Consider the following 12,111-nt stretch of genomic DNA (forward strand, 5'->3'; position numbering starts at 1 on the left):
ACGTTCACGCAGAGCAGCAGGGACCCTCGGCATCTTTCTTTTGGTGTTTTTCAGAGTCAGTAGAAAGGCCTCTTTAGTGTCCTAAGTTTTCATAACTGTAACGTTAATTGCCTACCGTCTGTAAGCTGTTCCACAGGTGCATGTTCATTAATTGTTTATGGTTCATTGAACAAGCATGGGAAACAGTGTTTAAACCCTTTACAATGAAGATCTGTGAAGTTATTTGGATTTATCTTTGAAAGACAGGGTCCCGAAAAACGAACGTTTATTTTTTTTGCTGAGTTTATATTTACACACACACACACACACACACACACACACACACACACACCTAGTCCTAACCCCAGGAACATAGAGATGCAGTGTATAACCCTAACATCCTTAACTATGGGACCAATATTCAATTCATTAGATATACACTGAAATTCCTATTTTCCTCCTTTCAAAGCTTGTCTGTGTTCCAACTAAAGATGTGTGTGATTTGCATCTGTAAGGCACTGTTCTACTCCGACCTATTGGATCGAAACGGTCATGTGACGTGGTCATCCAGGGCCTTTGTGGTGGACAGCAGCGATCCTTAAGGGGATAAAAAGGAACAGAATATGGTGCATCATCTGTCCTTAGCTACTGTACACACACACACACACACACACACACAGCCTTTCGTCTGCACTTACATCAGCCACCAACATGAGAGAAGCGAGGGGCGGCAGGGTAGCCTAGTGGTTAGAGCGTTGGACTAGTTGCAAGTTCAAACCCCGAGCTGACAAGGTACAAATCTGTCGTTCTGTCCCCTGAACAGGCAGTTAACCCACTGTTCCTAGGCCGTGATTGAAGATAAGAATTTGTTCTTAATTAACTGACTTGCCGAGTTAAAGAAAAGGTAAAATATAAATATATTTTTTAAAGTACTGTAAGTGTTTGTTAATGATCCCCACACAGATCCAGGAGGACCAGCTGAGAGAAGTAGCTCTGCTGGTCCTCGCCAATAAACATGACCTACCCAACGCCATGTCTGTCAGTAACGTCACAGATAAACTGGGACTGGGGGGGACGCTTCTGCTCAGGACCCCTATTAAGTATGACTGGGAAATTGTTGGATGGGAAGTCCGTGCTTAGCTTGAATGACGCCAAACTCAAAGTCCTCCCCCTACTAGAGGAGGCTTGTGTTTTATAGCAGATGGATCTGGGAAACTCACTCCGCGGCCTAGAAGTGTTTCCACCCACGCTGCCGAATAGCTAGCTTTAAAGTGGCGTTACTCTAAAACGCTTCAGGAGGGCGGTCATGTTGCGAGGCAGATGCAGGGTTGGATTCAGGTCTGATAGACTAGCTGAACGATTCAAGGGATGAGACTGGACCGGATGGAGCTGAGTGTGGTAGATTAAGGATTTAAGAGAGGAGACTGGACCGGATGGAGCTGAGTGTGGTAGATGAAGGATTTAAGAGGAGACTGGACCGGATGGAGCTGAGTGTGGTAGATGAAGGATTTAAGAGAGGAGACTGGACCGGATGGAGCTGAGTGTGGTAGATGAAGGATTTAAGAGAGGAGACTGGACCGGATGGAGCTGAGTGTGGTAGATGAAGGATTTAAGAGAGGAGACTGGACCGGATGGAGCTGAGTGTGGTAGATTAAGGATTTAAGAGAGGAGACTGGACCGGATGGAGCTGAGTGTGGTAGATGAAGGATTCAAGTAGACATCATCGCCAGGCCATGGTAATTAGGCTGCTGTGGTGATTTTCTAAAATGTATTTTACCTTTATTTAACTAGGCAAGTGAGTTAATGTAACGGATGTGAAATAGCTAGCTAATTAGCGGTGGTGCGCGCTAAATAGCGTTTCAATCGGTGACGTCACATGCACTGAGACCTTGAAGTAGTGGTTCCCCTTTGCTCTGCAAGGGCCGCGGCTTTTGTGGAGCGATGGGTAACGATGCTTCGTGGGAGACTGTTGTTGATGTGTGCAGAGGATCCCTGGTTCGCGCCCGGGTATGGGCGAGGGGACGGTCTGAAGTTATATTGTTACATTAAGAACAAATTCTTATTTTCAATGATGTCCTGTCTCTCTGACCAGCTCTTCAATAGAGGAGGAAGGACTGTCTCTCTGACCAGCTCTTCAATAGAGGAGGAAGGACTGTCTCGCTGACCAGCTCTTCAATAGAGGAGGAAGGACTGTCTCTCTGACCAGCTCTTCAATAGAGGAGGAAGGACTGTCTCTCTGACCAGCTCTTCAATAGAGGAGGAAGGACTGTCTCTCTGACCAGCTCTTCAATAGAGGAGGAAGGACTGTCTCTCTGACCAACTCTTCAATAGAGGAGGAAGGACTGTCTCTCTGACCAGCTCTCCAATAAATACTGTAACTAGTTGAGCTTCCTGCTTATGGATGAAAAGAAGGCTGGTTTACTCTGATGCACCATTGAGCAACTTCCTTTGGAAAAAATTGGAAGTTTTCTTAACTTGGTCTACTAGATATTAGTCTGTTTTCTTAACTTGGTCTACTATATATTAGTCTACTGTTTTCTTAACTTGGTCTACTAGATATTAGTCTGTTTTCTTAACTTGGTCTACTAGATATTAGTCTGTTTTCTTAACTTGGTCTACTAGATATTAGTCTGTTTTCTTAACTTGGTCTACTAGATATTAGTCTGTTTTCTTAACTTGGTCTACTAGATATTAGTCTGTTTTCTTAACTTGGTCTACTAGATATTAGTCTGTTTTCTTAACTTGGTCTACTAGATATTAGTCTGTTTTCTTAACTTGGTCTACTAGATATTAGTCTGTTTTCTTAACTTGGTCTACTAGATATTACTGTTTTCTTAACTTGGTCTACTAGATATTAGTCTGTTTTCTTAAGCATGTTTTTTTCCAGAACCCACCAGAGAAGTGCCTTCCTGAGCAGTCCCATCTGTTTCATGGTATGTTATATTACATGCATAACATTAGTATTTTAGTGCCCTCCTGTGTTACACTGTGATAGTATCCGTTTTCTCACCGAGTGAATGTAAGCCAATAAAGCACAAATGTGTGAATGTATCTGCAGTGCGTTTTCTTTGTGGGTAAACACGATCACAGTGCAGACGAAACTCAATTCAGAAGCAACAAAACAATTGCTTCCATCACTGATGGGTTTGTGTGATGGGAGAGCAAGACTCATCTTTATTCAATTACAATTACAACTGAATAATCAAAGGCATTAAGGTCCTATCTGTATGATACACAGCAGTCAATACGTGGATCCACTTGTTGGTTGAAGGATATAATGAAGAACAAACCATTTCATTACTCAGCAAACTGTTAATAAACTGATCCTCCACATCCCGTCGATTATGGATTTGACTAGATTAATGTTTCTCAATCACTGGGCAACTCAGGGGGGGGGGGGGCTGGTCAGTTTCTCAGCACTGGGCAAGTCAGGGGGGGGGGGGGGGGGCTGGTCAGTTTCTCAGCACTGGGCAAGTATTCAGAAAGCATCTCGGCAGTAGGACTACAGATCCAGGATCAGCTCCCCCCTGTCCATACAGTATATAATCAGAATGCTCTAAAATGGGAAAACCTAGATCAGCGGTCCTACTCTGAGAAGCTTTATGGATATGGGCCCTGGTCTCAGGGAGGCTGCTCACTGCTATTTCAGTTCCCAGACTGACCATTTTTATTTAAACAAGAGAAGTACTCGTTGGTCAGAACCCTGAAACACACTGTAGGGGCCCTGGTACAGAGACACACTGTAGGGGCCCTGGTACAGAGACACCCTGTAGGGGCCCTGGTACAGAGACACACTGTAGGGGCCATGGTAGAGAGACACACTGTAGGGCCCCTGGTACAGAGACACACTGTAGGGGCCCTGGTACAGAGACACACTGTAGGGGCCCTGGTACAGAGACAGACATGGTTTAGAAACAGACATGGTTGATCAGCCACAGACTGCTGTAAACAGGAGGGAGAGCTTTACTTCCACTTGAGGTCACAGACCAGCGCTATGTGGTCAGAGGGGTGTGAGACGCTGGGGAGGGCCTGACAGGTAGTGACCTCCTGGTGGCTGGGCAGAGGGATCATCTGATCTACCTGCAGCACCCGCGGGTCCATGAAGATATAGTCCAGGCAGCCGTGGAAGCCCCCTACGTAGTTAGTATAGGCCGGCTCCCCGCAGGCGCTACTCAGCTGGAAGGGGTTGGAGACCTCCATGGGACAGAGCTCGTCCGGTCCGTTGGAGCTCCAGTCCGGGTGGGTGCTGTGCAGAACCCCCTGGCTCACCAGCTGGAAGACCCCCGAGGACGGGGTGCTGTTGAAGTCCCCGCAGAAGAGGAGCGAGGCGTCGGGGTAACTCTGGGTGATCACCTGCTGCAGCTGTTTCAGAGCTACTGCCATCTGGACCAGACGTACATTCCCACCTGTGGTGAGGACATAGAACTGTTATAACCATGGAATATGGACTTCGATTCACACTAGTGTGCCAACTCAAACTGTGATAGGTTGGCTTGGATGTTTAGTTTTCAGTATGGTTCCAGCAACTCAAACTGTGATAGGTTGGCTTGGATGTTTAGTTTTCAGTATGGTTCCAGCAACTCAAACTGTGATAGGTTGGCTTGGATGTTTAGTTTTCAGTATGGTTCCAGCAACTCAAACTGTGATAGGTTGGCTTGGATGTTTAGTTTTCAGTATGGTTCCAGCAACTCAAACTGTGATAGGTTGGCTTGGATGTTTAGTTTTCAGTATGGTTCCAGCAACTCAAACTGTGATAGGTTGGCTTGGATGTTTAGTTTTCAGTATGGTTCCAGCAACTCAAACTGTGATAGGTTGGCTTGGATGTTTAGTTTTCAGTATGGTTCCAGCAACTCAAACTGTGATAGGTTGGCTTGGATGTTTAGTTTTCAGTATGGTTCCAGCAACTCAAACTGTGATAGGTTGGCTTGGATGTTTAGTTTTCAGTATGGTTCCAGCAACTCAAACTGTGATAGGTTGGCTTGGATATTTAGTTTTCAGCATGGTTCCAGCTCGGCTCAGTATGGTAGATGTAACCGTGCCAACCCAGTAGTGTGAAATAGGTCATGTTGTGCTGCATAGCAGGAAGGGGTTGTGCTGCATAGCACAACATGGGGCGGCAGGTAGCCTAGTAGTTAGGGCGTTGGGCCAGTGACCGAAAGGTTGCTAGATCGAATGCCCGAAGCCGACAAGGTAAAAATCTGTCGTTCTGCCCCCTGAACAAGGCAGTTTAACCCACTGTTCCTAGACCGTCATTGTAAATAAGATTTTGTTCTTAACTAACTTGCCAAGTTAAATAAAGATTTAAAAAATAGCTAAGGCCCTGAGTTTGACCTCTGTTTTACCTCACCATGTTACTTGACGAGGAACACCTCTGGGCTCCTGTAATAAGCTAGGCTGTAACTAGTGTAGTAACCTACTGCGGATAAAATAACACTTTACCTTTGGGATGCCAGTAGAGGTGGGTGTTGGCAACACAGATCTCCTTGGATGGATCGTTCAGACAGTGAAGGACACTCACCTAGAGAGGAGAACATAAGATCTTAGCCAATCAGAGCCAAAACTGAGAGCCCAAGCAGATCCTTGAGGGCCTCGGATCCCAACCGGGAGCCAAAACACACCATATTACTGTACCTGTAGTGTGGTAGATCTCTGCATCACCTTCTCCTTCAAGGCAGGGTTGCTGTTCACTCTGTCCGACAGTTCTTCGTGGATAGGGTCTGACGTCAGAGCTTCACTCAGCATGATGTCGTGTTGACTGAGCAGTTTAAACTTTGACCTCCTGTAGTAGGTGGCCAAACCTTCGTGCTGCTTCTCCTTAATCCTGAAGACCCCGTCGAAGCCGAACGCATCCAGGGCCGGAGACAGACTGTCGGTGAACACGTTCTTATCCACTTCCTGAAGGCAGATGATGTCAGCATTATAGCCGGACAGCTCTTTTTTTATCAGACTTTGTCTGTAGTCCAGTTCCAATGCGTAGGGAGTACAATAAGGGTACAGCACGGTTTTGGAGAGGTCTGTTTGTGCGTAAACGTCAGCTAAGATGTTGTATGACACTACTCTGACGGTCATGTCATCTGTGACCTTGTTGGTGTACATGTGTCTGTTGTCAAAGGTACAGGAACCGGGCCCTGCCTCGACTGTACCGGTGGTTACTAACTCATTGTCCATCCCACACCGTTTGCCGTCACCCGGCGTGCATGTCAGTTTAAGCTTGGAGCCAATGTCCATATTTGACGGGATGAACACTCGTTCGCTCCCGGCCTCGGTCCAACCATTCTCTCCTCGATGCTCCTCATCACCTGCACCGGACTTGCTCTCCTTGAACCATTTAAACCGACAGTCTTTTAAATCCCCGAATTCTACCTTGAGCTTCGGGCACACGGGGAACCCGGCCAGTAGAGAAGCGGGCAGCTCTGCCGTGGTGAATGTGGGAGGGTTCCTCTCCACTGTGTACTTACGGTCACCCACGTGTAAAACTGCCCCATCCTGCCAGGCATCGGAGTTTAGAGCCTCCTCTGCCACAAAGTCTCCGTTGTAGTACAGCCTCACCGCTGCAGCGGGCTCCTGGGCGTCTGTGGGCGCGCCTTTGTTTTTCTTGTATTTTTTAGCTTTGCCCTGGCCCTTGATGATACTGTTAGCGATCCGTGCCAGTGCTTTGCCTAGCTCCTCGGTCTGGTCCCTGAGCATGTGTTTGTTGCTCCCATCAAGGACGAAGGAAATAGTGAGTTTGGATTCCCACGGGACACATCTTACCACGGCTCGATCCATTCTCCTGTAAAACCGACAAATGATGTTGTAGTTAACCCTTGACGAGATGGGCACGGTGTTTCGGAGAAATAATCTGGAGGCGGTTGTCAAATAGTTTAACATAGGGCCTAGTGCATGAGTGGACAAATAGTCCGCTGTATGAATAGCTAGCTAGTGGAGCGAAAGCGGTGATCTGAAACGTCAAACGTCTAATTCACCAACCGAGCAACCAGTAGCTTCCGTTTTTAGAGTAGCAGATTCGATTATGTTAATTGCATAAACTTTACTATGAACGTTAAATAGGGCTGAACATAGTCTTTTTTTTTGTTAAATGACCATCTCATTCTTTACCACGACTTTATCACGTATTTCGTTCATTTCCACGATAGTACTCACTGTTTTTCTCATCAACTTCTTCTTTTTAACTCAATGGTAAACCTCTTCTAACATGTGGCACATACTGCCACCTAGTGTAGACTAGGGGTGTTCTACAAACCTGTTCCGAGGGGAAGGTGTGTGTGGGTTTCTTTGACATTTAGTGGACACATTGTTTTGGCAGCTAGAATTGTAGACAAACACACCCCTCCCGTAATGAAAGTGGCGTTGGAGTTAACTCCAGTAGCTAGCAAATACCCTAACGCTAACTCCTCCTCCCCACCCTCCCCATTCCCAGACACTGTCCTCTTATTACGGGATGTGCTCGTTATTTATTTGATTACAGTGTTTGTCTACTACTTCATATGCCAAGACAATGAGTAGAAAGTGCCGTCTCATTCACATTACAAACTTCATAGGAGCTGAATCAGACAGACATCTGTCCCTGAACTCTATACACCACCTGACATGTGTTAAGTGTATTATAACTTAGTGATTTTATTGCGAATGGCAACAATGTCACACACCTTGTGGGTCTCGAACCCTGGGCTCCCTGCCCATAGGCAGCCCTGCTATCCACTGGTCCAGGGGAGAGGAACCGAACAGGCCTACCTAAGCAAATCAAATGTTATTTGTCACATGCGCCGAATACAACAGGTGTAGATTTTACCGTGAAATGCTGACTGACGACCCCTTAACCAACAATGCAGAGTTAAAAAGTAAGAGAAGATTAGCAAATAAAAAAAGAGTATTTATACTGAACAAAAATATCAACATAACATGCAACAATTTCAGAGGTTTTAAGGAGTTACAGTTCATATGAGGAAATCATTCAATTTACGTACATTTATTAGGCCCTAATCTAGGGATTTCACATGACTGGGCAGGGGCACAGCCATGGGTGGCCTGGGAGGGCAAAGGCCCACCTACTTGGGAACCAGGCCCACCCACTGGGGAGCCATGCCCAGCCATTCAGAGTCGTCGTCGTCCCCCCCACAAATGGGCTTTATTACATACAGAAATACATCTGTTTCGTCAGGTGGCTGGTCCCAGACGATCCCGCAGGTGAAGAAGCTGAATGTGGAGATCCTGGGCTGGTGTGGTTACACGTGGTCTGCGGTTGTAAGGCTGGTTGGACATACTGCCAAACAACGTTGAAGGCGGCTTATGGTAGATAAATTGACTTTAAATTATCTGGCAACAGCTCTGGTGGACATTCCTGCAGTCAGCATGCCAATTGCACGCTCCCTCAAAACTTGAGACATCTGTGGCATTGTGTTGTGTGACAAAACTGTACATTTTAGAGTGGATTGTTATTGTCCCCAGCACAAGGTGCACCTGTGTAATGATCATGCCGTTTAATCAGCTGCTTGATATGCCACACCTGTCAGTCAAGTGGATGGATTATTTTGGCAAAGGATAAATGCTTACTTACAGGGATGTAAACAACAACATTTGTGCACAACATTTGAGATAAGCTTTTTGTGTGTATGGAACGTTTCTGGGATCTTTTATTTCAGCTCATGAAACAGGGGACCAACACTTTACATGTTGTGTTTATATTTTTATTCAGTATATTAACACAATAAAAAACAATAATGAGGCTATATACAGGGGGTTCCAGTACTGAATCAATGTGCAGGGGTACCAGGTAGTAATGAGGCTATATACAGGAAGTACCAGTACTGAATCAATGTGCAGGATACCAGGTAGTAATGAGGCTGTATACAGGAAGTACCAGTACTGAATCAATGTGCAGGATACCAGGTAGTAATGAGGCGATATACAAGGAGTACCAGTACTGAGTCAATGTGCAGGGGTACCAGGTAGTAATGAGGTTATATATACAGGAAGTACCAGGTAGTAATGAGGTAGATGGGTAGGGGTAAAAGTGACTAGGCAATCAGGTTAGTAATAAACAGAGTAGCAGCAGCGTATGTGAAGAGTGTGAAAGTGTGTCTATGTGTGAATGTGTGTGTGTGGTGTCAATACGTGTGTATGTGTGTGTTGGAATGTCAGTGTAGTATGTGTGAGTAGAGCCCAGTGAGTGTAGATGGATGTCAGTGCATTAAAAAAAGCGGGGTCAATGTAAATAGTCCGGGTAGCCATTTGATGAACTGTTCAGCAGTCTTATGGCTTGGGGGTAGAAGCTGTTCAGAAACATTTTGGTCCCAGACTTGGCACTCCGGTACCGCTTGTTATGCGGTAGCAGAGGGAACAGTCTATGACTTAGGTGGCTGGAGTCTTTAACAATTTTTAGGGCCTTCCTCTGACACCGCCTGGTATAGAGGTGTTGGATGGCAGGAAGCTCAGCCTCAGTGATATACTGGGCCATACGCACTGCCCTCTGTAGCGCCTTGTGGTCGGATGCCAAGCAGTTGCCATACCAAGCGGGGACGCAGCCTGTCAAGATCAGTGCCAGTCCGTTCGGCCGCCCTAGGCGAGACCAAAAAATGCAGCCTCCGCAAAACTAGAATAGTCCTAGTGAGCAAAATGAGGTTGAAAAGACGTCTTAAAGACATATTTTCTAGACATTGAAGTCAAGTTCAATTTAGGTTCTGAATGAAAGGTGAAAATACGTATTTTCCCAACGTTTGAAATCAGGCAAATCTTTGATTCTGAAAGAAAATTTGAAAATACTTATTTTCAGAATGTTGAAAATAAGTAACTTATAGACCAAATCAAGGCTGGTCCAGACCGGAAAATATCTGAACCAAAGATAGACGTTTATGATTGGTTCAGATTTGGTCCAGATCGGACAAAAATCTATGTCCATGGATGTTGAATTCAAGGCCATTCTGGACCACACCAAACCTGAACCAAACATAGACCTCTGTGATTGCCCATCTATGTGGTAAGCCTACCGTTTGTAAAACACCAAAACACCAAACAGGGCCAATACATTGGCTCGTACTTATTGGGGTGTAGCCTTACCATGTCGGCCGCAATGGAATGTGATGAATGCCCATCCATGTGGTAGGTCCACCATTTGTAAAACAGGCCGTAGCGTTGGCTTAGTTCTGATTCCTGTGACTAAGGATATTTGATCGGAGAAACCTGCATGATGTCCAAAGTGTTTGTCTCATTACATTGTCATCCATATTATCTCCAGCCTGTAGGCTACAGAAAAGGCTACAAACTCTTTCTATCATATCCTATATCTGCTACATGATTTATTTATTCTAGATTGGTGGTTTTATGTGTTGTTGTTGGAGGTGCGTCTTGGTCAGTTTAGCTCAGAAAATGCCGCCCTCGTCAATCTTCCTCCATAGAGGGTCGACCGTGGTCAAGATGCTCTCGATGATAAAGCAGGAGCACTTTTTTAGGATCTGAGGACCAAATCTTTTCAGCCTCCTGTGGGGGAAGAGGTGTTGTCGTGTCCTCTTCCCTACTGTGTTGGTGTGTTTGGACCATGATAGGTCTTTAGTGACGTGGACACTGAGGAACTTGAATCTCTCAACCCGCTCCACTCCGTCCCAGTCGAATGGGGACGTGCTCGGACCTCCGTTTCCTGTTGTCCAAGATCAGCTCCTTTGTCTTGCTGACGTTGAGGGAGAGGTTGTCCTGGCACAACACTGCCAGGTCTCTGTCCTCCTTCCTATAGGCTGTCTCATCGTCGGAAGTGATCAGGCCTACCGCCATCGCATCGCCGGAAACTTAATGATGGTGTTGGAGTCATGGGTGAACAGGGAGTACAGGAGAGAACTAAGCACCCACCCCTGAGGGGCCCCCATGTTGAGGGTCAGCATGGCCGATGTGTTGTTACTTACACTCACCACCTGGGGGCGGCCCGTCAGGAAGTCCAGGGTCCAGTTGCAGAGGGAGGTGTTTAATCACAGGGTCCTTAGCTTAGTGATGAGCTTGGAGGGCACTATGGTGTTGAACCCTGACCTGTACTCAATGAAAAGCATTCTCACATGCATTCTCACATTCTCACTCCTTTTGTCCAGGTGTGAAAGGGCAGTGTGTAGTGCAATAGAGATTGTGTCATCTATGGATCTGTTGGGGCAGTATGCAAATTAGAGGGGGTCCAGGGTGTCTGGGATGATAGTTTTGATGTGAGCCATGACCAACCTTTCAAAGCATTTCATTGCTACAGATGTGAGTGCTACAGGTCGATAGTCATTTAGACAGGTTACTTTGGCATTCTGGGGCACTGGGACTATGGTGGCCTGCTTGAAACATGTAGGTATTACAGACTGGGTCAGGGAGAGGTTGAAAATGTCAGTGAAGACACTTGCCAGGTGGTCAGCGCATGCTCTCAGCACACATCCTGGTAATCCTGCGGCCTTGTGAATGTTAACCTTTTTAAAAGTCTTACTCACATCGGCTACGGACAGTGTGATCACACAGTCATGCAGAACAGCTGGTGCTCTCGTGCATGGTTCAGTGTTGTTTGCCTCGAAACGAGCATAGAAGGTATTTAACTCGTCTGGTTGGCTCGCGTCACTGGAAAGCTCGCGGCTGGGTTTCCCTTTGTAATCTGTGATAGTTTGCAAGCCCTGACAACACACATCTGACAAGCATTAGAGCCGGTGTAGTAGGATTCAATCTTGGTCCTGTATTGACGCTTTGCCTGTTCGATGGTTCGTCGAGGGCAAAGCGGGATTTCTTTTGCATCTGGATTAATGTCCCACTCCTTGAAAGTGGCAGCTCTTGCCTTTTAGCTCAGTGCAGATGTTGCCTGTAATCCATGGCTTCTGGTTAGGATATGTACAGTGCCTTCAGAAAGTATTCATAACCCTTAAATTATTCCACATGTTGTTGTGTTACAGCCTGAATTAAAAATCCATTAAAAATAAATCATCACACACATCTAAACACAATAACCCCATAATGACAAAGTGAAAACATCATTTAGAATTATTTTCAAATGTATTGAAAATGAAATACAGAAATATCTCATTTACTTTTAACAAGGCACTTGTACTGTACATAAGTATTCACACCCCTGAGTCAATACAAGTTAGAATTCCCTTTGGCAGCGATTACAGCTGTGAGTCTTTCTGG

At 45.9% G+C, this 12,111-nt stretch overlaps 1 protein-coding gene across 1 annotated transcript; it reads right to left on the reverse strand.

Moving 5' to 3' along the window:
- Window positions 1–3,117: 3,117 nt before the first annotated feature.
- pde12 (phosphodiesterase 12) lies at window positions 3,118–7,165 on the reverse strand. Its single transcript, XM_021610815.3, has 3 exons — window positions 5,611–7,165; window positions 5,419–5,497; window positions 3,118–4,385 (listed from the first exon to the last, which is right to left on the reverse strand). The coding sequence occupies exons 1-3, from the start codon at window positions 6,847–6,849 to the stop codon at window positions 3,943–3,945; spliced, it is 1,761 nt and encodes a 586-aa protein (XP_021466490.3). The 5' UTR covers window positions 6,850–7,165; the 3' UTR covers window positions 3,118–3,942.
- Window positions 7,166–12,111: the final 4,946 nt, after the last annotated feature.

Source organism: Oncorhynchus mykiss, chromosome 7 (assembly GCF_057628025.1).
Source record: "Oncorhynchus mykiss isolate SJ-2025 chromosome 7, ASM5762802v1, whole genome shotgun sequence".
In the NCBI taxonomy this organism is placed as follows: Eukaryota; Metazoa; Chordata; class Actinopteri; order Salmoniformes; family Salmonidae; genus Oncorhynchus; species Oncorhynchus mykiss.